The 26,331-nt window shown below is 49.6% G+C and overlaps 2 protein-coding genes across 2 annotated transcripts; one reads left to right on the plus strand and one right to left on the minus strand.

The window, feature by feature from the left end:
- Positions 1-5,375: 5,375 nt before the first annotated feature.
- On the minus strand, positions 5,376-12,528 carry DMRTB1 (DMRT like family B with proline rich C-terminal 1). The gene is made up of 4 exons (XM_048220235.1): positions 11,949-12,528; positions 10,156-10,361; positions 6,710-6,899; positions 5,376-5,458 (listed from the first exon to the last, which is right to left on the minus strand). The coding sequence occupies exons 1-4, from the start codon at positions 12,526-12,528 to the stop codon at positions 5,376-5,378; spliced, it is 1,059 nt and encodes a 352-aa protein (XP_048076192.1).
- An 11,931-nt stretch (positions 12,529-24,459) lies between these two features.
- On the plus strand, positions 24,460-26,090 carry LOC113254210 (phosphate carrier protein, mitochondrial-like). The gene is made up of 2 exons (XM_044383585.2): positions 24,460-24,481; positions 25,138-26,090. Exons 1-2 carry the CDS (start codon positions 24,460-24,462, stop codon positions 26,088-26,090), a joined length of 975 nt encoding a protein of 324 aa, XP_044239520.2.
- Positions 26,091-26,331: the final 241 nt, after the last annotated feature.

Consider the following 26,331-nt stretch of genomic DNA (forward strand, 5'->3'; position numbering starts at 1 on the left):
GGGTACGATTTCCATGCATTCCTTATACTCACAATTAATTATTTTTAAAGAAAAACAAACAAACATCTCCTGGAGAGAGATGAAGAAATGAGCATGAGAAGAAATTATCCCAGTCAAAAAACTACTTCCTAGGTTACACTGGAATTGCAAGCGTGATTATTGATAAATTTCCCAGCAACCCTGTGAAAGGATTTTGATTAAAATGTTAATATTCTATTAATACTCATTTCTTTAAAAAACTGACTTCATGCTTCTTTGTTCATTTTCAAAATGAAATTACAGGGTTTGGGGGAAAAAATTTAAATGACTTCATTCCTTGTGTGAGCACTGAGCTGAGTCACCGTGTGCGCGCAGCCTGTCTGCATCCTGAATGGCAGCTGGGCTGGGCGGACTGCAGCAGGGCAGCAGGTCCCAGGAGGCACCACCACCTCCCCAAGACTCATACCTCTCCCTTGAGGGGCATCAGGAGAGCACCAGGTGTTTAGGAACTCAGCTCTAGACTCAGGTGGAACTCGGATTTAACCCCAGCTCTGCCAAGCACAAGAACCCAGCCTCTGTAGGCGTCCATCTTGCCACCTGTAAGGTGGGGGTATTATGGTGCCTGGCTGGGGGAGCCACTGTGAGAATCCACAGAGTGAATTTGGGGAATGTGCTCAGGACAGTGCCTGGTACATGGGGAGCGTCGGGAAGTAAAGAGCCACAGCTACGGGGCTTTGCAAGTCTTAACCTCCTGACACAGTCGTAAAGGAGAGGCTGCTGTCAATCACCCAGCGACACCGGTACCACGGATGCTCTGCAGAGAGGTGGCATTTCACGCAAGAGCTTCCTGTATTCTCAGCGCCCCCCTGAACCAATGTTATGGGGGGCAAAGGGAGGCTCAGAGAGGGTGTGTGATGTGCCCAAGAACACACGGCTAGGGAAAGGCAAGGAGGAAGAGCGGGGCCTGAAGACCCTGAGCCTTGGCCAATGAGAAGAGGCCATGAATCCTCTGGCGTCTCTGAGCAGCTCCCCAGTAAGAGGAACCGAGCCCCAGGTCCGCCAAGACTACAGCACCAGGAGTGGACGGAGAGGATCTCATCCCCTGCCCCGAGCCCCGAGGGGTGTGTTTTGTCTACAAGAGGGTGCGGAGCACCCCCACTCTCCAGGAAAACTGGGGGGGTGTCGTGGTAGGGAAGTTTCTCTCCAGGAGGGTTTTGGGGACCAAACCTATTAGTGCTGCCTTAGAAGACACACTTCCTTGCCCCACACAAACCACAAGAACAAGCATTTTGTCAGTCCTGGCTCACACAGTGGTGCTTACAGTGAACCCCAGGCCACGACCAGAGCTCGGGCACCAGGAGATGCTGACCACCTTCTGGCCCTGAGACCCTGATGGCCCTTTCCACACTGACCACCATGATGCCCACTTTAGCATTTTTTAGCCCCTCTAAGAGGGGCTGCGGTCAGTAGAGTGGGCAGTGGTTTCAAGAGGCAAATGACCTTAGGCTGCTCTCCCTATGCTGTTAGAATCTGCTCAGAAACTAGGGTGCATTCGGGGCGCCTGGGTGGCATAGCGGTTAAGCGTCTGCCTTCGGCTCAGGGCGTGATCCCGGCGTTATGGGATCGAGCCCCACATCAGGCTTCTCCGCTATGAGCCTGCTTCTTCCTCTCCCACTCCCCCTGCTTGTGTTCCCTCTCTCGCTGGCTGTCTCTATCTCTGTCAAATAAATAAATAAAATCTTTAAAAAAAAAAAAAAAGAAAGAAAAAAAAAGAAACTAGGGTGCATTCACATGGTTTAAAAAAAAAAAACTGACGATAGTAACTCAGGGAAAAATGGATATTAAAAACTGGTGCTCAGGGATGTATGTGGCCCTCTACAGCCCCTTGGTCACTGAGAAGCTACATGACTTTGGGAAAATCACTATCGCTCTTTGCCTCACTTTCCTTCGTAAAATAGGGGTAATACACATCTTCCCTGGCTTGTTGGGAGGGTTCGGTGAGGGAAGGGGTGTGGTGCTTGGCACACAGCGTAGTTTCAGTGAAGGCTCACTCCCTGCTCCTCTGCCCCGTGCGGGATCCCAGCAGACAGAGCACACGGACGGAAGGCAAAAGATGCTGCCGTGGGGGCCAGAGGCAGGGCAACTCCATTCTCCACCCCCAAATGCACAAGGCGGCCCTGAGATTCAGCCATTCATTCTGTAACAGCCACTCGATACTGCTTGCCTCACTGATGCTGAGCCCACATTGGGAGCTGGGGACACAGGGACAAATGACACCTTGTCTCTGCCCCTTGGAAGCTCCAAGACTTGTGGGAGGGGCATCTACTCAGTGGGATCCGGGTGAGAGAGGGCAACAGAGGGCCTGGGCAGGCCCCACAGAAGCCTCCTAAAGCGGGCTGAGCTGGCCTGGAGGAGGGGGCCGCGGAGCTAAGTCGGAAAGGGTAAGTAGGAGACAAGTAGGTGGAGCTGGAAGGAGTCTGGTGGAAGACTGCAAGGGCACAAGTGCAGAACGGAGAGAAAGGAGAGGAATAAGCCCAACGACACGGGGGATGGGGTTGGGACTGGTGTCTGAAGACAAAGATAGAAGGGCACCTGTTTCACAGGCAGGACAGCGCAAAGATGACTGCCCAGCCTGGAGGCTCACCATTTCGATTTCCCCCAGAGATCCCAGGTCTCTGGGGGGCGCTTCAAGCCCGGCGGCGCTGCAGAAACCTATTCCTTCAGCTCTGCGGGCCTCCGACCTGCGCGGTTCTCTGTGGCCGGTCGCTAGGCAACAGGCCCCGCTCACAGCTGCTGCCCGCGAGCCCTCTCCTGGCAGCGCCCTGACAGTACATCCGGCTCAGCAATGCCAGCCGCCTTCCAGAACTTTCTCCCAGCTTATGGCCAAGCCTCAGTCGTTAGGGATGAGCTGTGCTGCTTCTGGCTGCGTTTCTCTTCCCATCCTTTTCTGCCTGCACCTGGCAGACTCTACTCTTCCAAGACCTGGGCTGGGCCAGCCTATGAGGAGAGGAGTCTGGAGAGGTGGGCAGGCAGACTGCGTTGAAGATGTTGGCCCCAGAGCAGTAGGGAGCCATAGAAGGTGTGTGAGCAAGGCAGCAACATGAGCAGATCTGGTGTTTCAGAGCTCATGCTGCAGGAACAGGACATTCAGGGAGCACAGACTGGATTGACTGGAAAGGCTCCAGGGAGCAGGGGTCCACTGACCCCTCCGAGGTAAGCATGCATGGTGAGAACACACACGCAAGGACAAGCTGGGGCTATCAGAACTGGGGCTTCATACCAGGGGTAAGGGAGGAAGACTTCAGGTCTCCAACCCAGCCCCACGGTTGTCTTTTCACCCAGGCTGGCACCCTCAAGGTTCCAGGAAAGATGCTAACTAGCCTCCAGAGATTCATCAGATCACAGGCCTATAGAACTGAGCAATCCTCCCCTTTGTGGAGTCCTGTGGACATGGACTCCAGCAACAGGTCACTGCCCTTCTCAGCGAGCCAGAGCTTCCCATCTCAAACCCCACGGGCTAAATAAACATCCTGTTTCCTTGCACTGGTCTGGAATGTGATGGGAGTCCATGCAGTCAGATTCTCATACCTCTCTGTGTGCGTTGATCGGAAATACTTTGATTAATGGATCTTGGTTGAAAAACCTTTCAAAACATGGAGTCTACATACAATAAAATAAAGTGTTTGAAAAAGTAGGGGCACTGATTCAGCCATACTTGGCCACATGGACAGGCCAGGGTCCAATGAGGGCAGTGGGAGTGAGGTCACCTGGAAGCCAGGGCTCCTGCAGTGCTGTGGACCCAGGAGTGCGGGGAGCTTCTGCCTCAAAGCCAGGCTAGTCCAAAGTCACATCATCAGGTCCAGGTCCAAGGCTGACCTACAGGCCTCGGCACGCTTAGGTCGGCCCCGCTGAAAGAACCGTCTATAAAGCAGTAACTGAAACATTCCTATGACTGTATCCTGCTCCAGTGCCTTCCAGCAGAGCAGGCCCAGGCCCAGCCACCGCACTAATGTTGGGAGAACAGGCGAGTATCGCATCTCAGCAATTGTCCTGCCACTTACCCTATGAGGATGCTGGGACACCCCTGCCTAGCGGCCAGGCAGGAAACATGTCGCCCTGTTCTCTTGAATGCCAGTCCTTTCCTGGACAGAGAACAGGACATAATCTCTCACCCAGAATCCTTCACTCCAGGTCCCCTACTCTCTGCACACACACACCCCACTGGGAGTGCCTACTTTCACCTTCAAGATGGCGTTAAGACCCCAACTTCTCCAGAAGGCTTTCTCTGACCACCCCCACAGCTGGGTGAGGGAAAGTAAAAGAAATCTTTATATTTGGGGTCTGCATCAGATTTCCTGAAAAGGTCTCCACTGCTTAAAAAAAAAAAAAAAAAAAGTGGTGGTAATACCAATAATAATGATAGTCAAAAATCTGGTAGCTTGGCCCAAGCCTCTCGCTAACAGAGGCAAAGGGAGAGGGGAGGTAGGCTAGGGAGGGACCTGCCAGGCCCCGACCTGACCCCTTACCCAACACCTTCCACAAGGATTTCAAGAGAGAATAAATCTGCCACGACAATTTCCATTGCTTATTTTATTTCAACAGTCAACTGTCCCCAGAGAAGAAACGGATACAGAGATGATTTAGAAGCACCATTCTACTCTCCGAGAACTGCATCAGTGCTTATGAACAGCCTACTTTTTAAAGTCGGCAATCGCTGTAAAAATATCAAATAGTCAAACTTTAATGGAGTTTTTTTAAACCAGAAATGATGCCTAGAGTGGCTTCAACTTTTGGAGGGGAGATGAAGCAGCCCCAGCGGTCAGAATGCTTAGCGAAGCCCCTTGAAGAAGGGGCGAGGGGCGGTGGCCAGGCAGCCCACTCGAGCCAGAGCGGCAGGGAGGGACACTGCAGAACCCGCTGTCAGCGCCCGGAGCCCCGCTGCCCACACCGGCCACCTGGATGTGCTGGGGGCTTGGTGTCTGTGCTGCCCCCAGCGGGGACCACACAGAGGCAGAAGCAGAAGGCTGAATTAGACCGTGCCCCCTGTCCTGGAGCGGGGCCTGAGGAAATCAAAGACCGTATCCGGGAGTGAGTTTAACAACAGAACCACCCAGACTCGGTTAAATTCATTCCTAAATGTGAGCTTCCACCAGCCCCGCAATCCTCAGAGCCCTGGCCCTCCCCTGCTAACCATCCTCCACGCTCCTGGTCAATCCCACATCTCAGGGTTGAGAGACCTTCAGAAATCACCCTCCTCCCTCCTGTCTTGAAATGGAAATTAACTGCCATTTTATACCTCCCACTCTCCTTCCTCCCTACACATCTCCGAACACGGACAAGAACATCATTGCTGTAACACCCCCAAGCCCCCGCCCCGCTGGCCCGAGTGCCTGGGCCTAGTCGGACGGCTCCTGAGAGGGCGGCTGGCTGGGCTCACAGGGCGGCGCTTCTGGCACCTCCGCGTCTTGGTCCTGGTCATCTGTGAAGGACAAAGAGGAGGAGCTGCATTTACTAAGAGGGGGATGACCTACTTCCAGATGTAAACTTTCCATAAGGCATTCTCACCATTCCCAGCCCCCGTGGAGAACGCCTTTGCCTTTCCTTTGCTAGGTGTCCGGACACTGGCCCCCCAGCCCCGGCCCGGTGACACGGACTCCAGCTGGGTGGCGAGAAGCAAGCCACCCCGCAGCTCTGAACCTCCGCGTCTTTCTGCCCCGCAACACCACGTCAGCAAGGGGAGGAGGGGAAACCGTCAATAAGAACGACCGCCAACACCGTCCTCGGGTTCGGGTTGTTTAGTCCTCAGAAGCACCTGCTGCGGCAGGGACCATCAGCCCGCTCGGCAGAAGGTGGAGCTGAGGCACAGGAGTGGACGGACTTGCCGCAGGTCCGCTAAGTGCCGGAGCCGGGACCCACGCCCAGGCCGTCTGGCTCCGCGGCCAGCGTGCTTCCAGCCACACACCATCCCTCCAGCCTGGGGACCCAGGCGTCTCCCATGCAGCAAGTGGCCAACAGGCCTCACTTCATTTTCCTAAGGAGCCTCAGGAAAAAAGGAAAAAAACGTCCTAGAACGTTTAACACGGCAAGAGCCCTCAAAAGAAAACCTAAAGCATTTTTCCATCCAAAATGTCAGTTGATGTCCCAGTAAGCCTGTGACAGGATCCATTTTTCAGACGAGAAGACAGGCCTAGCCCCGGGTCTGTTTCTCTCCACAGAGAGGCCTGGGGCAGAGCAGGCATCCCTAGCAGCCCCGGCCCCGCTCCAGCCGCTGCGCCAGGCTCGGCATCTGCTCGTTCCCTGGCCAGAGAGGCCCCAGCCCAGCCAGAGAAGCCTGGCACCCCTGGTCTTCTGAACACACCGCGCGTGCCATCCTCCACATCTCTGCCCACAGGCGCTGATAAGGGGAGGGAATTAGCATTGCACCCAGAGCCAGAGAGAATTCTGCTGAAATCCAAGGGCTGCCATCTGCCATTTACATATGCGAGAACCTCTCTGGGTTCCACTGGTTTTCTCACCTGCGATTGGGGACCCCCCTCACTTAGAGATTGGGGACCTCCCTCACTTAGATGCTTGCAGATGGAATAAAGGGATGGGTGTAAGGAAAGAGCTCACCCCTGGGCCCAGTGCATTTTAAATTCTGCTCTCCACTTCCCTTCTCTATAGAATAGGCCCCCTTCCTCCAGGAAGTTTTCCTGGCTCCCCAGAAGTTGGCGGACTGGAGCCCACTTACCAGTGGCTTCCTTGTCTGTATCAGACAGGACAGTGAGAGAGAAAGACGCAGGTGGCGGCGGCGGCGGCAGCGGCGGCAGGAAGTGGAGCGCAGACAGGAAGCCTGGCGGGAGGAACTGAGGCTGCGGCGGCTGCGGCGGCGGCAGCGGCGGGTAGTAGCTGGGCTGGAAGTCTCCCACCGGCTCGGGCACCTGCGGGCACACGCAGCAGAGAAGCCAGACAGGCTGGTCCAACAGGTCTGACTCCTCAATGGGGGGGGGGGTCCCCAAGGGGTAGATTCACCTGTGCGGCCCCCGCACCTGGGCACAGGGCACTTGGGACAGGGTGTTCGGCAAACACCCACCAAATGATTAAGGCAAGAAGGAATTCAGGCACATCTCAGGTGAGCCTGGGGAACAGCCACACAGTCACACTGAGCCCTTCTGTATATGCGTAGACCCGGGACCTCCTTCCACCCTTATGACCCCAGGAGGGAGGTTCTAGTACCCTCCTCACAATAATGACGACAGTGTCCGTGAGGTGAAGCTTCGGGCCCAGGGCCACAGAGCTGGTAAGCGGCAGAACTGGATTGTCTGTCAGACTCCACTGCCCCGTGCTGCGGAAGGGTCCCAACGCATCCCAACCCCTCGTGGTCCCTTTTTCTGTACAGCTAAGGACTTAGACTTGAGAGTCAGGGGGACTTTGGAGGCCCTATTCCAACACAACAGGAGAAGAGCTGGGTGTGGTGCAGCCGTTCCCAAGGCAAGGGCAGCTGGGAGACCTCAGCAAAGCAGCCTCAGTGGGCAGCCCTCCATGTGGCTGCTCCTTCTGAACGTGGAAGCCACGCTCATGCCACAGGACCCTAAGGCTGGAATGGGGGCATCTGGAGTGAGGACTACAAAGCTCAGAGCCAAACAGAGAAAGACATGAACGCAATAAAAAATCATAATAAATTTCAGATGTAGTTCCTCTTATTTACTTCGGCATCCCGAAACTTCAGAGCACTTTACAAGCTGTGTTCTGGAGAACCCTAGTGTCCTATAAGATGTCTTATGTGCTCTTAAAAGTGTTCTTTGACAAGGGAGTTTGAGAAACCCCACGCACTGCCCCCACATCGGTGAGTCACACATGAGCACATTAAAGCCTTGAGGCAGTCTGCAAAAATCTCTTTAGATTAACCCAGCATTTCCTAACAAGGAAGGGAAGAAAGCCCACCTTCAAGTATCTACTACGTGCCAGACCCTGTGCCAGGCACTTTCCATGCATTACACATTCTCCAATCTGTCAATGGCCCTATGAGATAGGTAGTCTTTCCCCTACTGTCCAGGCTGAGAACCTGAGTCAGACCCTCAGAGTTTAGATGGCTTCCCCAGGCCATATGGCTAGTAAACAGCGGAGGTAGGATTGGATCCCAGGTCTGTCCAACTCCAAGCTTGTGCTGTTTTGTGGGAAGAGAACAGAGAAAGTGAAGAAGCAGCAAATGGGGCAGGGACAGGAATAGGAGGCTGAAGACATCTCTGGGGAGTATCTCAGAGCCCAGAGCCCAGGCAGGGGGCAGCAGGGCAAGGATGAAAGCAACTCATAGGCTCTTGGGTTTGAGACAGCTTCAGAAATAAATGCCTGATCCTCTATCCAGACGTGAAGGGGGTGGGAAGGGGGATTATTAGTGCTTTAATTCCAAGCTGCTCAGCCAAGTCTCTCCCTGGATCACAGCTCCTGCCTGGGGCCTGTGGTGGCAGCTCAGGCCCAGATAAACCAACTGAGATCACACTCTTAACAAAGGCCGTCTGGCAAGCCTGTCAATCAGAGCTCTACCCTGGACGCCAGGCTCCATCCAAGCTTCTGTGTGAGCAGACGGTGGGTGCGTGCTCCACTTGGCCAGAGCCCCCTCTTTGTGTGAAGGCTGGAGGCGTCGTGCTCTCCTTGGGCTGCAGTGGGGTGGCCAGCACCCACAGAGTTCAGATATGGCAGGGGTGGTGGTGAGAGTCAAGGGCCATGTTTGCTCTGCCTTTGCCTGACAGACATACCTCGGGGAGTTCCAGGGCTCCAGAGTTGGGGTGACTGCTCTATTACTGACCAGCTATGTAATTTGAATACCTGGCCCTCCCTGCCCAGTTCTGTGACCATGAACAAATACTTAGCTTCTCTGAGTCTTCTTCCTCTACTCCAAGTGGGGTGGCACAGTGTACCCTGATGGCTCACAGAAGGGTCAGTAGGCACCCTGGGAGAGTTTTCAAAGTCTTTTCCCTTGAATCAATGGAAAATGACTTACGTAAAACTTTACAATGTCTAAAACAGACAGAAAAGGTGCTGCCGGGGCTGCAGCTGGAGTGGGGACCCAGCGCCGTGTGCCTGACCTGTGTGGACACATCTGGGGAGGCATCCCACTGGCTCCGCTCTGCAGCTAAGACTCTTAGTCGGGATGTAAATGTCACACGTTCCTTTCTTCTCAATCACTTTCGCCATTAAACAAAGAAGCCTGCTCTGTCCTCACTCCGCCCAACAGAAACATCCCAGAGTTAGGCATTTAGCTCTGAGGGGGGAGGAAAGGTAATGGTGGTCTATGTTTCCGTGAACGTGAGCTGCATTAGAACCGACCTGCCGCACAGGTCCAGCCCGAAGGGCCGAGTCAGGACTGGTTACCCAGGCCTCTGACTATCCTGCAGTCCTGACAGACCTCAGGGTTGCCAGAAGGAAAAGGGCTTTTAACTACTCTAGTCTGGAAGGAGCTGGTAACCAAGGCCACAAAACCTGGTCACCCCGACTTGCACCTCACACAACAGGGACGGCCTGACTCTTACTTACTCAGTATTCAAAACTCCAAGCTTAAAGAGCACAGCAGTTAGTAAAGGACCAGTGCTCTTACAAAAAGATTAAACCTCATCCATTCTTTCAATGAGTATTTCCTGAGGTGACAGGTATTTGGGGGAAGGTTTCCCTACTTTTCATGACTAAGCTTCAATTCCTCCAGAAAGCCGCCTGAAGTCTCAAGTGGCCCATACTTTGGGCAGGGGACCTACATCTGCTCCGGGCTCTGCCCTCGACTGTGGTGCCAGGACAGTGAGACTTCCCTCCTGGTGCCCAGCAAAATGGAAGCACCCTTCCGGCCCCAGCATGCCGTGAGTCCAGGCTGACAGTCACTCACTCAGTGGGTGGTACTGTGCGGCTGTCCCCCAGGTTTATCTGAGATGTGTCTGCGTTCCTTCTTGTCTGATCCCCCAGCCCTGAAAAGCACACACCACAGCCCAGCCAGCCAGGCCAACCTGGTTACACGCGAATGGACTTGCCTACACGTGTGCGCTCTCAGAGGTGCGTGCTGCACAAGGTCAATGCTGTATCCGTGCCGCCAGTGCTCGGGGCCTGGCACAGACTGGCCCATGGGTTTGCTTCCCGGGACTGAGGATCCCTAAGAGCAATAGGGCATCTGGGATAAGGAGGAACCGGGAAAGGAATGGGGATGGGACTTACCAAGGCTCCTCCATGGAAGTGGCTGCAGGACACATGCCGGAAGCCCCGCTGCAAGGGGATGCCCGGAGTTGGGGATCCATCCTGGTAGCCCAGTGGGAATGGGCAGTAGGAATGCATGTTGGAGCAGCTGGGATACAGCTTGGAAGGCTCTCTCTCCAGGTACTCGGACCCCACCACACAATCTGAGCTGATGCTCAGAGGAAGCCCTGAAAAGGTAAGCAAAGAAGGAAGTGTTAAAAACACACACAGCTAGAGAAAAGAACATCACATCACTGTACAAAGGAGCAGTACAACACTCAAAGCCACTTACAAAGAACTCCCACATCCATTATGCTTTTGATCCTCTCTGCTTTTTAAGCCCTTCAGCCTCGTCCCACTGCTCTTAGAACAAGTCCTTGGCACAGCCATAAAGCCCCATGAGGCCTGGTTCCTGCCTCCACTCCAGCCTCCTCAAGCACTGTAACCTAGCAGCTTCTCCTTTCTCATGAACCTCAAGGCCTTTGCACATGCTGTTCCCTCAGTTTAGAAGGCTTTTGCCCCCTAACCCCACTGTGCCTCAGTAAGTCCTCAGTACTCAGCTCTTGCTCTTCCCTCAGACCACAACTAAACCATCAATTATTAGAGCTCTCTACATTGATTTGCACAATTCCTTGACCAGCACTCTCCCTTCCACAAGGACAAGATCTTTGAAGACAACAAATGTGACTTTTCCCCCTTCACCTTTTCATCACTAGTGTTGGGTCACAGCTAGGTGCTCAGTCCCTGTTGAGATGGAACAGAGAAAGGCACTGAGTCTGTAGAAAGGTATCTTCTAGAATTGCTGTTTCAGGTCTGTCTTCCCCCTCTAGTTTCCTGGGAACCTAAATTCTCCTAGAATGTCCCAGAAGGCAGAAATGGCCTTCAGAGGGCATCCAGGCCAATCCCCTTAGCACAGAGGGGAGAGACTGCCACAGAAGGAAGGGGCTTGCCTAAGGTGACCGAGCAGTCTCCCAGTCTCCTGTGCTCTTTCTACTATACTGCCATAGAGAAAAAAAAAAAAAAAAATCACGTGCCTGCACCCCAAAAGAGCCTCAAATCTGTATATGACTTGAAACTGTACTTTTAATACTGAAAATCACCAAGACATAAGGAACCATGTAATTTACACATATGGTGGGAAGGGAAGAAAAAGAGGCAATGTATCACTTGACTAACTCTTCTCCAGGGGGCCTCAGAGAACTGCCTCCTTCCCACTCCCTGGGAAAGGGCGCGAAGGGGTGCGCAGACGCATTGGACCAGGGCCCTTCCAAAGGAAGTTGGCTGGGAGGAGCCTCCAGCGGCTGGAAAGGGAAGAGTGCGCAGGCGCACTCATCGTTGCGCAGGCCCGCCCACAGGGGCGTCTGGAAGAAGGCGCCACCAGCCCAAGAAAAGGGCGGGAAGAAGTGCGCAAGTGCAGTAGGGCCGTCTTGCTAGGGCGTCTTCCGGGAGGAGGAGCCACAGCTAAGGCGATTAGGGGCCATTTTCTTTCTCCCAAAACGGAAAGGCGAGAAGCTAAATGTTAAAAGCCACCAAAACCACCCATTCCGTTCTAGCTTTCTTTTTACCTTTTTGCAAAATGGCCCCCAACCCAAATAGAGAACGGTTCCCCACAGCAAGAGTACCTCTGAAAGCATTTACCCCACCCACCCCCACCCCAAGGGCCCATCCCTGCACCATCCAGGGTGGCCTGGGCCGCCAGCGCAGGGCACGGGGAGGCTGCAACCCGGAGAGGCATCACAGGCAGGGCGAGGCCACGCGGGGCCCGGGAATCTTACCGAAGTCGGTGAACGGCGGGCTGGGCACGGTCCGCAGCGGCCTGCGCAGCTCCAAGCGGCCGGGGTAGCCCTTGCCTGCGGCCTCCGCCCCGAGCTGGGGCCCCACAGAACTGGGCATGGCCACGGTGGCTCGTTCGCTCAGCCCCACGTGGCCGCGGCTGCCCAGAACTGGCTGGAAGGCGCTCGGGCCGGGGCTTGGGCCCCGCGGGGGCCTCTCGGGGAAGCCCGCGGTCACGCGGCACTCCGGGCCTAGCTCCCGGTCTTCCGAAACGGCCAGCGGAAGCAGCTGGCGGAGGCTCGAGCCCGGGGCAGCGGCCGCAACCCCGGACAACAGCTCCAGCCCCTGCGCGCCGAGGGCCATCTCCTGCTCCTCCTCGGAGGCCTGCTTCTTGAGCACCTTCTGCGCTGCCATAATCTTCTGGCGCTCGGTGATCAGGTAGCACTTCTCGCAGGTGCACTGCTTCCAGCGGCACTTGCCCGCGTGGCCCTTGACCGGCACCAGGAAACCATGGTTCCGGCACCGCGAGCACTTGGGGGTACGCAGCATCTTGTCGGCCAGCTTGGCGGGGTCTGCCTTCATAGCACAACCGCCACCTCTGGAAGCTGCGGAGCGAGTGCAGCGAGGACGAGCGGCGCCCCACAAGTCTCTGGTGCTGGGGACTTGGATACATTTGTAACAAAATGGTTCTCAGTAGGTCCCGGGAGCTGCACCGGACCCTTGCATTTTCCCTCCTTTTTTGGAGTGCAAAATTTGGAGACTGTGTGTGTCTTGATTAACTCCATGCAACGGATTGGGTTGAATAAATTCTTCATGGAATGCTATTGCATGTATGTCATCTGGGTTATCTGAAGTCATACCCATTTAATTTTCCAAACTTTCTATTCCTGCCACACCATAGACAGAAGGTATTTTTGTAACTTCAGAAGAGGCGGAGTGAGATTCAACTGCCCAGAGATTTAAAGCTCCAGAGGTACGGAGCTCTCCGTAAACCCATTCCAGGAGAAAAGCATCCTAAGAGGCAAACCGTTTTTCTCCTTCCAAAAGTTGCTGCTGCTGCTGCTGCTGCTGAATTTCATTTCTCTCCCCTACTAAGAAGCAGCGGCTCACAGTGATGCTTCCAGAATATTCTCAAGAGCTCAGTGCAGTGTGATAGTTGCTCAGGGGTATGCCCTAATCGCAAGAGTTTTGTTGGTACAGAAATGCGTTTCTGGCAAATGGTGCATTGCTGTTGTTGATGCCTTCCAAAGTAAAGCATACTTTAGACAGGATATTTTAGCATGAGCTTTTATCATTCTTCACTTTGCCATGAATTTAGTTATCGCTGTAAAGCAGCCCAAATCTTGGGTCATCTGAAAACTGCACAAACTTCATAGTTTTCTAATGCTAGTAAATTAGGTCATTTTTTTTTTTTATGGAAATGTACCACCCTCTGAGGTCTTTTTTTTTTTCCCTAGGTCCAAAAAATGGGAAAAAATGGTTCACTAACACCTACGTTGAAAAGCTTATAATCACAGGATCAGTTATATTTAAGGAGGTAGTTATACTTAAAACCTGGCTAAAATGTGTGTGTTTTAAACTGACCTCTTTCTGAAATTTTCTTTCTGGTAACAGAATGGCAGAAGTGAGGCCTGGTGTCCACCTTGATTTTCTGGAGCTCTTGGTTGCGGCTGGCTCCTTTGCACTTCTCACCAGCGGCCTGACAATAGGGAATGGTTGCCATTCTGAGGCTGATTAGAAACCCAGAGCTGAAAAGAGGTTTGTGAAGCCCTTTTCTGCTTTAAAGAAATATATTCCTCATTTTAATAAGAGGGCAAAAGTATACGCTTCCTGTATTATTTGGCCCTTCAGGGATTTCACTGGTAATTTTACATCCATTTAAAGAGATCTAGGTTTGTCTCTGCTTGGCTCTAACACTCTCTATCTTAGTTTTTGATTAAAAAAAGTATGGTCCTGTAGATAAAAGGACAGGGAAGCTCATTTTCTGACTCCACCAATTCAAAATGTCTAATTTTTTCACTGAACTTCTCATTTGAAAATGGTACTTAAAAATCATAGTTACAATACTGCTGTCAAAAAATCTGGGGCATAAGCTGCATTATTTCATGATAAGGTCATATTCTGCATTATCAAATTTAAATTTTAACATCAAATAACATGGGAGGATGAGACAAAAAAGAAAACTACTCTCATTTACATTTCATGCTTGACCACCCAAGCTCTCTTCATTTTCCTATTAATGATTTAAAGGAAAATCCTATTCAAAGCCAACTATTTGAATTAACATATTTTGGCCTTGTTAACTACAAAATGCTTCCATATTTACTTCATAGCTTTAGGGGCAAAATATACCCAAGGTGATGTGAATTTGCATCATGCTTTGAGAACATTAATAAACAACCGTATATCTTTTTAATCAGTAGTCACATTATAAGATGCAAAAACCCCAGGGTTTACACAGTAAACAGATCTAAGAAAAAAGAAGAAAAGACTAGTTTATTTCTCTCCTCCCTGGAAAGTCTCAATTTGTGTAGGTAAATTCCAACAGAGCTTTATTTATTTCACTCTTGGAAATTCAGGCAAATTGATAGTTTTGTTTTATTTAGTTTGATGACTGATTACTTCTTAGGCTGCTGCTTTTTTAAAGAAATATGTACATTTCTTTACATTGTTGTTCCTTTAGATTTTTATATACAGTTCTTTAAATTCTTAAAAGAGACGGTGAAAGTGAAAAACAGGAAGTCATAAAAGGATGGGAACCAGAAGCATATAGTGCACCCCTTTTCTCCCCCACACCTAAACCTTAGGATATTTATGTTTTAGAAAGCCTGCATCCTCTTAAGCAGCGGTTTATAAAATAACAAGTCACAGTTGCTGAGGAATCAGCAGTTTGACTAATGAACCACAGAGGGGCTGGTTGGTGGTCATATGTGACTCCCAGCTCCGAGGCTCCTTTTCCCTCGAAGTCCCAGGTTTCCTGTCTTGAATAATGCCTCTTCTTTTCAGTTATATGATTGCTATTGGTACTGTTTAATTTGCATTCATTGCAAAGCGTCTTGTATTATACAATGCAGGCAGGTATCATTTATAATGATTAAATACTGCATGCACTGTAATGCTTCCTTACTGGGAGCACACAAGAGTACGGAAGGGCTTTTCTGCCTATAGCTTCTTTCCCCTAACAGTTATAACCCAGAAATCTGCTATCTTCCCCTTCTTCAAGCTCTCTCCAGTGAGCAATGGAAACTTCATGGAAGATTTTGTAGGGGATGGCGGGGTGGGGGAGGATTTACATGACACATCCTATAGCAGATGCTTTAAAATCCTGCCTTAGCATTTCTGTTCTCTCAACATCCTTCTCTGCTGTGCCTCACCCAATAGACAGAAACTGGTCCACCCCCCAGCCCCCACAGTCCCCCAGACTCTCTAGCTTCTCTCTCCTTTCTTGATTTTTTGGGAGCTCTGTAACAGCTGTGACTATCTTATTTTCCTTTATGTCTAGCACAGAATAGACATTCGGTAAATATTTGTTGAACGTACAAATGGCTCTTGCCTCCCTCTCCTGCCAATGTCAAAATTATCTCATCTCTAATTGGCACAGTAAATCAGCTTGGCTTCAGCCGCTCTCCCCAAACATGCAAAACAGAAAGCCCACAGTGAACAGGACCGCTCTCCTGACAAGCAAAATTTGGTGATCAACTCTGTTTCCTTGAGCTCACCCCAAACCCCGAATCGTCTACTAATAGTAATAATAACAGCAGCACATACTGTTTCTGTATGCAGGAATTCTTCAGTCCTCTGTGTGTATTCATTCATATAATCCTCACAACAGTCCTCTAAGGTAGGTGCTGTTATTTTCACCTCCATTTTACACATGGAGAAACTGAGGCCTAGAGACGTAATTTGCCCAACGTTTTCTAGCCATTGAGTGGCAGAGCTATGATTCAAAACCAGGAAATCGATCTTCAAAATCCATATTCTTAACCACATATCTGCTAACTATTTCAATATTTGTTCTAAACAAACACAGTGCTCTCCCCAAGCAAGCTTTGGTGATGAATAGAAATGTCTGTCTTATTACGTACCCCATTACAGTTGGGGCAAAGGGGGTGAAGGTGGTAGCAACCTGGGGAAGCTTCCTAAGATGCCCTGCTCAGTTGCTTTCCACCACCCACAAGCCAATATTTATTGAGTGCCAACTATGTGCTAAGTATAAGAGACACTGAAGTAAATAAAAAATCAGGATCCTTACCTTTAGGCATATGTTCTAGCTGGCAAAACAGACAGTAAACAAATAATTCCAGATGAAAGTTGGGGAGTGGGGTGGGGGGAGGGGGGAGGGAGAACCAGGATGCTATGCGGAACCCATATGAGGGCCTAAACTGGATCAAGAAATCAGCTCCCAGGATGCCTGGGTGACTCAGTCAGTTAAGCGTCTGACTCTTGATCTCAGCTCAGGTCTTGATCTCAGGGTCATGAGTTTAAGCCCCGAGTTGGGCTCCACGCTGGGCCTGGAGCCTACTTAAGAAAGGAAGGAAGGGAGGGGGGGAGGAGAGAAAAGAAGAGAAGAGAAGAGAAAAAGAAAACTTAGCTCCATTGAGGGGCTGGTTTCCCTGCTGAAAAGGCTGAGTAGGACCTAGTCAGGGACAGGAGCAGGAGAGGGACGACTCAGCCAGAGGGAAGAGCATGTTTGAAGGCAGGCGGGGTGGCTCCAGTATAGTGAAGTCCGGACTGGAGAGAGAGAAGGCATAGAAGTTAAACGGTAGCCAGATCGTGGAGGGAGTCCTTGGGCAGAAATTATAGGTGTCACTAGCTAAGAAATGACACGACAGAGGCAGACCGCACTGGAACCCCCATATCCAGGCATGTCCCTGACCTTGGTTTTTCCTTCAGAAAGTAGGACAATAAGTAAGCAGGACTCACATAGGTATCGCAAGATGAAAATGGAGTTGAACATGGTTTCCTTTCGGGGGGTTGTTGCAGGTGAAGCACACACCGAGGCTAGCCATGGCCCTGGGCTCACACTGTGCTGCCACTTGACTCTCCTGACCCTGCAGCGCTGTTCACTGGTTCATGTGACCTCTGCTAGGACTCTCCTGGGAATCATAAAGCGGCAGTGATGGAGGACAAAAGAGTGACAGAAAAATAGAATGAGACGAAATCAAAGAGAAAGCGGTTAGAGAGGTTTTATAGCAAAAGACTAGAGGAAACAATCCTGTGGAACAAATGGAAAGTATACCATCTAGGCAGAGAGGGCATACTCAAAGTGGTACAGTTAACTGAATTAGACCCAATGGCACTGGCGTTTGTTTTGTTTTCACTTGCTAATTGGGTGAAAAAAACATTTTTACACACAGAAACTTTCACCTATAACTCTTACAGGTAATATCAAATTTCTATAAATTTCAAGAAAATTTTTGTCTTAAAAGATGAGAGGCACATGTCCCTATAAATGTATTGTTAATGGGGAATAATAGCCTTAATCTCTCTCTCCTTTAGAAAAATGCAAATTTGGTTTAAGACAACATGCATGAATTTAATGCCAATATATGCAAGGCACAGTTCCCTAATAAAAGAAGAGTCAAAAAGAAGAAAGGAGCAAAGAAAATTAAATTTAATCTTCCTCTATGTGTAAGTTCCTTGTCTAGTTTTTTAAAACAGTAAATTCTTATTTACCCGCAAAACAAAACAGAACACCCAGAATTTCCCCCTGACTTCTGCTTCTATGAGAATGGCAAGCAGATATCAGGAATTTCTCTTTCAAGAGAACTTTTCATTTTATGTCACAGCATCAGTACAAATTCAGTCCATATTGTAACTGTAAACAAATGGCAAGAAATAATTGCTTTAGAGACAGCAAACCGGGTGAGAACCTGGTCACTACTCTTTAGCCGTGTTACCTTGGCTAGGTCACCTAACGTCTTTGCACCGCTGTAGTACAGGCAGCAGGAATATTTGCATAATGTGCTACAAATTCTAGCGTATCCCACATTTCTCCCATTTAAGGATATTAATATATAATGAATGCATACAGCTTTGCAGGTGGAGGGGTTCAGAACCCGTCTTCCCAAAATGTACTACTTTGGCATGTGAACTATTTTGAGCTGAAGGTCATCAAGACCCTGCAGGCTTAAGAGAAACTTTCTACCCTTCCTTAACTACCTAGAAGAATCTAAATGGAGGGGTTTGCCGGAATAAGAGTTATTTTCAGAGACAAGTTTTATCTGAATGACTCATCTGTATGGCAGGGCAAACATCTAATTACTAATCTGCTCTTCTTATTGCCCTCCTCCCCTTTGAAGCCCCAGGTCTCTAACCCATTGCTTAGCTCAGGATGGCATATATACCTCATTTAACTTTTCCATTATTAAACTCCTCATATATGTGAGGGTTCCCATACATACAAAATTACATTTGTTTTTCTCCAGTTCATCTGTCTCATGTCAATTTAATTCTTAGACCAGCCGGAAGAACCTTTGAAATGTAGGCATGGTCCCCCATATAGGCATGATTTCATTGAAATCACAGAACAACGTTTCTAAGGGAGGTACTTTTGTTATGTCCATTTGACAGATGGTAAAACCAAGGCTTAGAGAAGTTGAGAAATGTCTTCCCCAAGGTGTACAGGAAGTGGCAGAAACATGTATGAATAGCTCCCAAGTCTGTTCTCTCAACCATTATGCTCTCATTGCCATTATTTGGTTATCTCATTTACTTTATACTTTTATATATATATAAATTAAGATCTCCGACTCTTGCAGGATTATAATGCATTTACAGTGACCAGCACAGTGTCTGGTATCTGGCACATGGTTAGCACGCATTACATGGTACCAAAGAGGAGGAAGGGAATGAGAAACAAAGAGAAAGAAATAGTATCTCCACCTCCAACCAGGAGATTTGATTCAGATGCTCAGCCTCTCTGGGTGGCTCAGGGCTCTCCAAGCATAGATGAAACCCGAGCTGACTAATACCATAGCTTTACCGCCATGTGGCGATTGAGCACTTTGAAGTGTGGCCAGTCCAAATTAAGATGTGCTAAAAATAGAAAATACACACCAGATTTCAATGACATAGTATAAAAAAGAATGTAAAATATCTCACTGATAATTGCGTATAGATTATACATTGAAATAATGATATTTGGGTATATCGAGTTAAATGACATACTATATTTTAATGTGGTTTTTCACTTTTTAAATGTGGCTACCAGAAAATTTTGAAATACATTTATGTCCCATATTGTGTTTCTACCGGACAGCACTGAAAGAGATTCGTCTGTGCAGGCCTTCTTCCACTTCCAAAGAGCAGGTTTTTAACAGTGGCTCTGAGTCAAGCTGTTACACCACCGTCATGCCCAGTACGCCACTTCGACGTGTCCCTTCCTCATGTGCATTAGATTACCTTCACTAACTTGAATCTACTCTTTGTCATTTAAGACTTTCTAATGGAATTGAAACTCTGTCTCCTGCTTTAGAATTGGAAATATTTATCTATTAGAAGGTGTCCGCTAGAAGAGTCTAATAAAACTCTGGTTTGCATTTTCAATCTTCAGATGCATTGATGTTATTTTTATAGGAATGTTTTCATATTTATCTTGTTAGATATAAATTACTCATAAAAAACTCTGCGAACTAGAAAAGAAAGAAGGATGTCATTGTATACTAAGGTTATCCCATTCCTCAGATACACAGCCCTTTAGATTCTCCTAAGATCCCAACCAGAGGGCATGGATCAATTATGTACATGCTGCTTGATAAAGGGAGTCCTTTGGACATTTAATATTGTTAAGAACTTTGGAAATTTAATAAAAAATTATTTGATTTATGCCCTTCTCCCCCAGAACCCACCCTAGATAAACAGTTGCTACCCTGGGAGCACTAGTGCTGCTCTGCACAGATAATTCCTTAAACAAACAAAAAGGCATGAAGATTTGTTACGAACAGTTTTCATCTAAACATCTAGGGAATATAACCTCCCCCAACATTTTCGTTAAACATGGTTAGACTTACTTAGTTTAATGAGTTTGGGGATTGTTGCTTTTTCCCCTGCAACTTGCCAGATAAATCAGAAATATTTATTTTCAGAGACAGTTTAAGGAACTCCGTAATTCCCAGTCTGTTCAAGTTTTACAGTAAATCTCAGTTGAATGCCTGTCATTGTTTCCAATCTGGTCAAGCAAAAAGAAAAAAGACATACAATTCATCAGAATAATTAGTTGATTGGGGTTAAATAATTCTAGGAATAAACATCTGACCCCCTGGCATATCATAAACCTCCTGGAAAAGGATTATAAATTAAATGTACAAGATTTAAAATCATCCAGATACACCCTGAACATTATTACAGGCATGTGGGACACATTTAGATAAGTTAAAACCAAGTGTGGGTTTAGAGTTTAGCCATCTTTGATCAGTGGTTTACTAAAGCTTTATTGCTTTGGTGTGAGGAGCGAAGAGAGGAATAATGGCAACAGTGCCCCCTACTGCCCAATGGCCACCTCCCCTCCCTGAAACTTGTTTCAAGGATATTTTAGACATCTGGTACCCCAGGAGATAATGAAACTCTCCTAAGTATAAGGAGGTCAGGGAGAAAAAAACCGTAACATTCATCGAGGGCCCCTATCGTTGCGAGCACTGTGTTGTCATTTAATTTAATGATAATATGAAGCTTATCACAAATTCAGGAAAGAATAGGATGACATTTATAGATAAAGAAACTGAGGTTCAAGAAAGTTAGATGACATTTACAGGATTTGTAGCTAGAAATGGAACGAGCCAGGATTTGCACCCAGGTATGCCTGGCTCCCAAGCCACAGCACACTAGCAGTGGCTGGAGGCCTTGGGCACAGCTGGGACTCATAAAAGTATCATGACCAACCATCCTGATTTGCCTGGGACTGAGAGGGTTCTGGGGTCGCTGGACTTTCAGTGCTACACACGGGAAAGTTGGGGGGCAAACCAGGGCAAGCTGGCTGCCCTAGCTAGAATTCAACTGAGTAAAGCACCAGGATAGGAGGGTCAGTTTGGAAAAGGAGGGAGGCTGCCCAGTTGTGTCTGTCCCATTCCTCTCTGTGGCCCAGGCTGCTATGTCACAGGTGAGCCTCCTCTGTCCTATTTATTTGATGCTGTGAACACATCCTGGGGCACCGTCAAAGAAGCCAACATTTCCGCCAGTTCCAATTTCTTTAGCTCCCATCCTAAATCATCAGTCAGTGGGAATTTCATTAACTGAATAAATCATTCACTCAAGTGGAGGGGAAAGAGCAGAGGCTGGGCCATCACAGAAACATGAATGCTATGAGGATTAATGGGGGCCAGAAAAGGCGGGTGAGTAACAGAACTGACATCCATGGCATGCTTATTAATGTACAGGGCGCTGGGCCAGGTAGTTTGTGCACATTATCTCGTCTTTTAACAACTCCAAAGGTAGTTACAATTAACCCTAATCACAGATTTTAAAAATAAATAAATAAAGCTCAGAAAGAGGCTAAATAACTTGGCTCAGGTCATGCAGCTAGAAAAAAAGGTGAAAATATTTGGTACTGAAGATCCTTACATTGTTTCCTTCAATTTGTACATTTTCTTTAGCAATATTTTAATGGTACAGAGCAAGTATCTCCTATAAACGAGATAAATTGATTTAACCTCTGTTTTCATAAAGTAGCCAGTGACGCATTCTACATGTTAGCAAAACATCCAAGTTATGGGGCGCCGGGGTGGCTCAGTCAGTTAAGCATCTGCCTTTGGCTCAGGTCATGATCTCAGGGTCCTGGGATTGAGTCCCCCATCGGGGTCCCTGCTCAGAGCAGAGTCTGCTTCTCCCTGTCCCTCTACCCCTCCCCCCTGCTTGTGCGTGCACATGCTCTGTCTCTATCTCAAATAAATAAATAAATAAAATCTTTAAAACAAAAAAACATCCAAGTTACACCTTTAGGAAACAGAGGCCTGAGTAAATGGTACCAGCTCTTATTACTCTAGCCTTTCCTTACTCCTTATTTTCTTTAAGCTCTATTTTTGATAGAGTTCAGCATTTCCCAAAATACGCTCCATGGAAGACTACGTCTGTGACATGTGACTAGGTATCATATAAAAAAGGGGTTCTAAGATCTAGTCAAATTAGGAAACCTTACATTAGCAAAGTTAAGTTCTTTACTATGGAACTTCTCACTCTGTAGTATGTTTATGTGGCCTATGAAGCCCCACGAGGAAGCTTCTAGTGTTCTCAACCTGTTATTCATTATTGGCCCTCCATTTCCAGAAGCGTTTTTAGACATTCCCCTAATCACCTCCCCCGCCAAATTAACTACTAAGGAATAAGACTTTGGTGAGTAGATTGAGTTTTTGGGGGGCCACAAACCATTGTATTGAGGGGTTTTTGCTCCCTACGAACTAATATTTGCCCTCTTGGGGATGATATTGGTTCACTTGAGAACGCGGGCTCTAGTACGAAATGCTCCTCAAAGGTGTTTGATCGACCACGGACCTTTTTCAAGTGGACCACTATTTCCAGGAACAGACTTTGGGAACCCTGATTTATTCAGCATGAGATAGTTTAACACTGTTGTCTTCTTATGACTCAAGGAGAGAATCTTCTCTTTCATACTGAAATTCCTGATGTTAAAAGACACACTGAGACCTATTGAAAGTTTTAAGAGTTTATTAAAGTAAAGATCAATTTCAATTGGGCAGCACCAACCAAATGGGAAGTAGTTAGAAGCCTCTGGTGACAAGAACTAGGGGGAGGACTTTTGTAGAGAAGATGCCAAAGCAAACCAAAGAAATGATTTGACTGGCTGTTACTTAAGTGGTTACGTCATTTGGAAAGGCCTAGCTGGCCATTTGTGATTGGCTGTCCTTAGTCTTCAATTTCTGAATACTGACGGATTTGCAGGCTTAGGTTTTGGTTTCCTTACCTAGACTGCTAAAGCATTAAAGCCGCCTTAGTCTTCTTGCTTTGTTTAATTAATTTAACACTGGTGTAAGTCTACAATAAGAACAGGAGTTCAGTAAGACTTATGGATTGAGAAAACCTGTACCTGCCTCTTCTCTCTCGATGGCCATCATCCTTAGTTTGTGATTAGAATTTTATTTCTTTTTTAAAGATTTTATTTATTTATTTGACAGAGATAGAGACAGCCAGCGACAGAGGGAACACAAGCAGGGGGAGTGGGAGAGGAAGAAGCAGGCTCATAGCGGAGGAGCCTGACGTGGGGCTCGATCCCGCAGCGCCGGGACCACGCCCCGAGCCGAAGGCAGACGCTCAACCGCTGTGCCACCCAGGCGCCCCAACCAAAGAATTTTATACCACCAATTTAAAAAATGGTATAACATACATAAAGTGTCTAATATTCACTAATCTCAAGTGTACAGCTTGATGAATTTGCAGAATTGTATACACACCTAATGCCAGATAAAAGTACTAAATTCTTGATCAGAGAAACAAACAAACAAAAATCTTTGACCGCCCATCATCCATGTACTGTGGTTTTCAAAACTTTAATGAAGTTAAATGAAGAATCCGCTTAAAGGAGCTTATTAAAATTTCATATTCCCGCCCTCAGAGATTCTCATTCAGAGGGTCTGCGGTATGATCTTAGATTTTAAATACAGCATTCCAGGTGATCCTAATGCAGGTGGTCTATGGATGACAATTCCGAGAAATGTTGGCCTCTGCACAGCATAAAAGTCAAAGTGCTGAACAAGGTGTCAAGGCTTTCTCTAATCTGACCCAACGTCTGTTTTCCAGACGCAACCCTGGCTAGTTTCCACCACGTTGAATTACTCACCTCTCCTGACTAGTTCCTGTATTCATGTTTCGCCTAACCTGGACTTACCTTTCCATCTACTCTATGCGATGGAATCCTACTCATCCTTCAAGACCTAGCTACCTTGTCATCTCCTCCGGGAAGTCTTCTCAACCTCATGAGGCAGTATTAGCTGCTCTCGTTGTTCATAGAGAATTTTACTCAGACTCCTATTATACTACTTGCCACACAGTGCGGATTTTTAAATCTCCTTGTTTAGAAATAAGCAGGAATATGTCTAAGCTCTTTCTTAAACCCCTTATTCTACACACGGCCGGGCACACAGTGGGTGAATAAATGAATGAATGAATGTATGCTACTGATTTACATGTGCAGTCGCTTAGCTCTCATCCCAGGCCAATGAGACTGCAGTCTCCCTCAGGGAAGTGAGGGTTTTTGACTCACTTTTGTGATGTCCAAAATTACGCTGGGGACTCAGTAGTCAATGAAAAAATACCTAATGAATGACAATAATCAACAGACTCTCTGTCCCCGCAATGCAGTGAGTGCCTCCATGCTTCCTGGGCCCTCACTGCAACTCGTGGCGGGAAACAGGAGCGGAGTGTGAGTGCTGGGGGGGGGTTGGGGGGGGAGATGTCGTCAGTATCTAACAGATAAGAATGTTAGTCTGGAAGCCGCAGGACTGGCCTCCGACACCAGGTTCCTGGTTCTCTCTACCCGTTCCCTCCATAGAACACTCTGTTGCCATGGAGATGACCATTGTCCTAAGTGGGCACAGTTAGGCGAGGACTCCAGAAAGGCCCCTCAGGAAGGCAGCAGTGCATGGCGGCTCTTCGCCCCCTCGTCCAACTCCTTGTCTATTTGCTCGCCTATTCCTGTGTGTACTCCTGTTTGTACTTGTTGATTTACTTCTTTAGCGTCTTTGTAGAGGACTAGGCGCCTGAGCTGGACAGAAGGCACCGGGCAGGCAAAGCCTTACATAGCGCTCAAGGTGAGACGTGGGGACCACTGCCCATTGGCTGAGGAGCGCTGACGGGAGGGCCTGGAGGTGTGAGGGCAAAGGTGTGAGGGAGGGGTGGAGGGCGGTTCTGGAGGTGAAGGGCGGGGCGGGGGGGGGGGGTACTCCTCCTTGACCTCCGGGCAGCCGGCCCACCGCCGCCCCCTAACCCGGCAGGTAGGGCCTGCGCAGGCGCGCCTCGAACCGGGCAGAAGGCCTGTGCACGCCGGGGCGCCCGTGGCTCCCCCGGACCGTTGGGCGCGTGTGCACGCGGGGGCAGCTCACGACGCACGCGCACCTGCTCCGCGGCCCCTGCGAGGGAAGAGCTCCGGCGAGGGAAGCGTGTGAGCGGACGGGGCGCGGTCATGCGTGACGCCGGCGGTTACCGAGCCCGGCAGGCGAGAAGCGCGGGCCCCCTCCACGGCAGGCCCTGGGCGGCGGGGGGCGGCGGCGGCGGAGGAGGAGCAGAGCTACGAGTACGGCTCCGCGAAGTACCTGCTGCTGTGCGGCCTGGGCGGCATGCTGAGCTGCGGGCTGACGCACACGGCCATCGTGCCCCTGGACCTGGTCAAGTGCCGCATGCAGGTGGACCCCGGCAAGTACAAGGGCATCGTCAGCGGCTTCGGCGTGACGGTGCGGGACGACGGGCTGCGCGGCCTGGCCCGAGGCTGGGCTCCGACCCTCCTGGGCTACTCCCTGCAGGGCCTGTGCAAGTTCGGCCTCTACGAGGTCTTCAAGATCCAATACGCCGAGCTGCTGGGCCCGGAGAAGGCGTACGAGTGGAGAACCAGCCTGTACCTGGGCGCGTCGGCCAGCGCCGAGTTCTTCGCCGACGTGGCGCTGGCCCCCATGGAGGCGGTGAAGGTGCGCATGCAGACGCAGCCCGGCTTCGCCCGCACGCTGCGCGCCGCCGCCCCGCGCATGTACGGCGAGGAGGGCCTGCGGGCCTTCTACAAGGGCGTGGCGCCGCTGTGGATGCGGCAGATCCCCTACACCATGATGAAGTTCGCCTGCTTCGAGCGCACGGTGGAGGCCCTCTACAAGTACGTCGTCCCCAAGCCGCAGCGCCAGTGCACCAAGGCCGAGCAGCTGGCCGTCACCTTCGTGGCCGGCTACATCGCCGGCGTCTTCTGCGCCGCCGTGTCCCACCCGGCCGACTCCGTCGTGTCCGTTTTGAACAAGGAGAAGGGCAGTACGACCTTCGGAGTGCTGCACAGACTGGGCTTTGCGGGCGTGTGGAAGGGCCTGTTCGCGCGCATCGTCATGATCGGCACCCTGACCGCGCTGCAGTGGTTCATCTATGACTCGGTCAAGGTCTATTTCAAGCTGCCCCGCCCTCCGGTCGCGCAGGCGCCCCCAAGCGGGAAGAGGCAGGAGTAGGCGTGGATTTGTCGGCTCCTGGGGCCCCCCTTGGCCCAGGTGTCCAGGCAGTGCTAGCGTGTAAAATGTTTCGTTTTCTGGCTCTGGAGAGGTGACGATATGTAGTCCGAGTTCTCGTTGAAGGATTGATTTCTTCCCTTTTCGGCAATCCGAGAGGATTGCAGCCATTTCAGTTAGGACTCCGAACCGTTATCTTTGGGGAGTCGGCGCGGCTGCTTTAACCCGGTAGCTTTCCAGCAGC

Source organism: Ursus arctos, unplaced genomic scaffold (genome assembly GCF_023065955.2).
Source record: "Ursus arctos isolate Adak ecotype North America unplaced genomic scaffold, UrsArc2.0 scaffold_12, whole genome shotgun sequence".
Taxonomy (NCBI): Eukaryota; Metazoa; Chordata; class Mammalia; order Carnivora; family Ursidae; genus Ursus; species Ursus arctos.

Excerpts from the sequence above, each read along its gene's own strand:
- DMRTB1 (XM_048220235.1), bottom strand. The coding sequence starts at position 12,528 with ATGAAGGCAGACCCCGCCAAGCTGGCCGACAAGATGCTGCGTACCCCC. Across the intron at positions 10,362-11,948 it reads CCCGCCGTTCACCGACTTCG|GGCTTCCTCTGAGCATCAGC; the intron begins GTAAGATTCCCG and ends TTACCTTTTCAG. Across the intron at positions 5,459-6,709 it reads TACAGACAAGGAAGCCACTG|ATGACCAGGACCAAGACGCG; the intron begins GTAAGTGGGCTC and ends TGTCCTTCACAG.
- LOC113254210 (XM_044383585.2), top strand. The coding sequence starts at position 24,460 with ATGGAGATGACCATTGTCCTAA. Across the intron at positions 24,482-25,137 it reads GGAGATGACCATTGTCCTAA|GCCCTGGGCGGCGGGGGGCG; the intron begins GTGGGCACAGTT and ends CCTCCACGGCAG.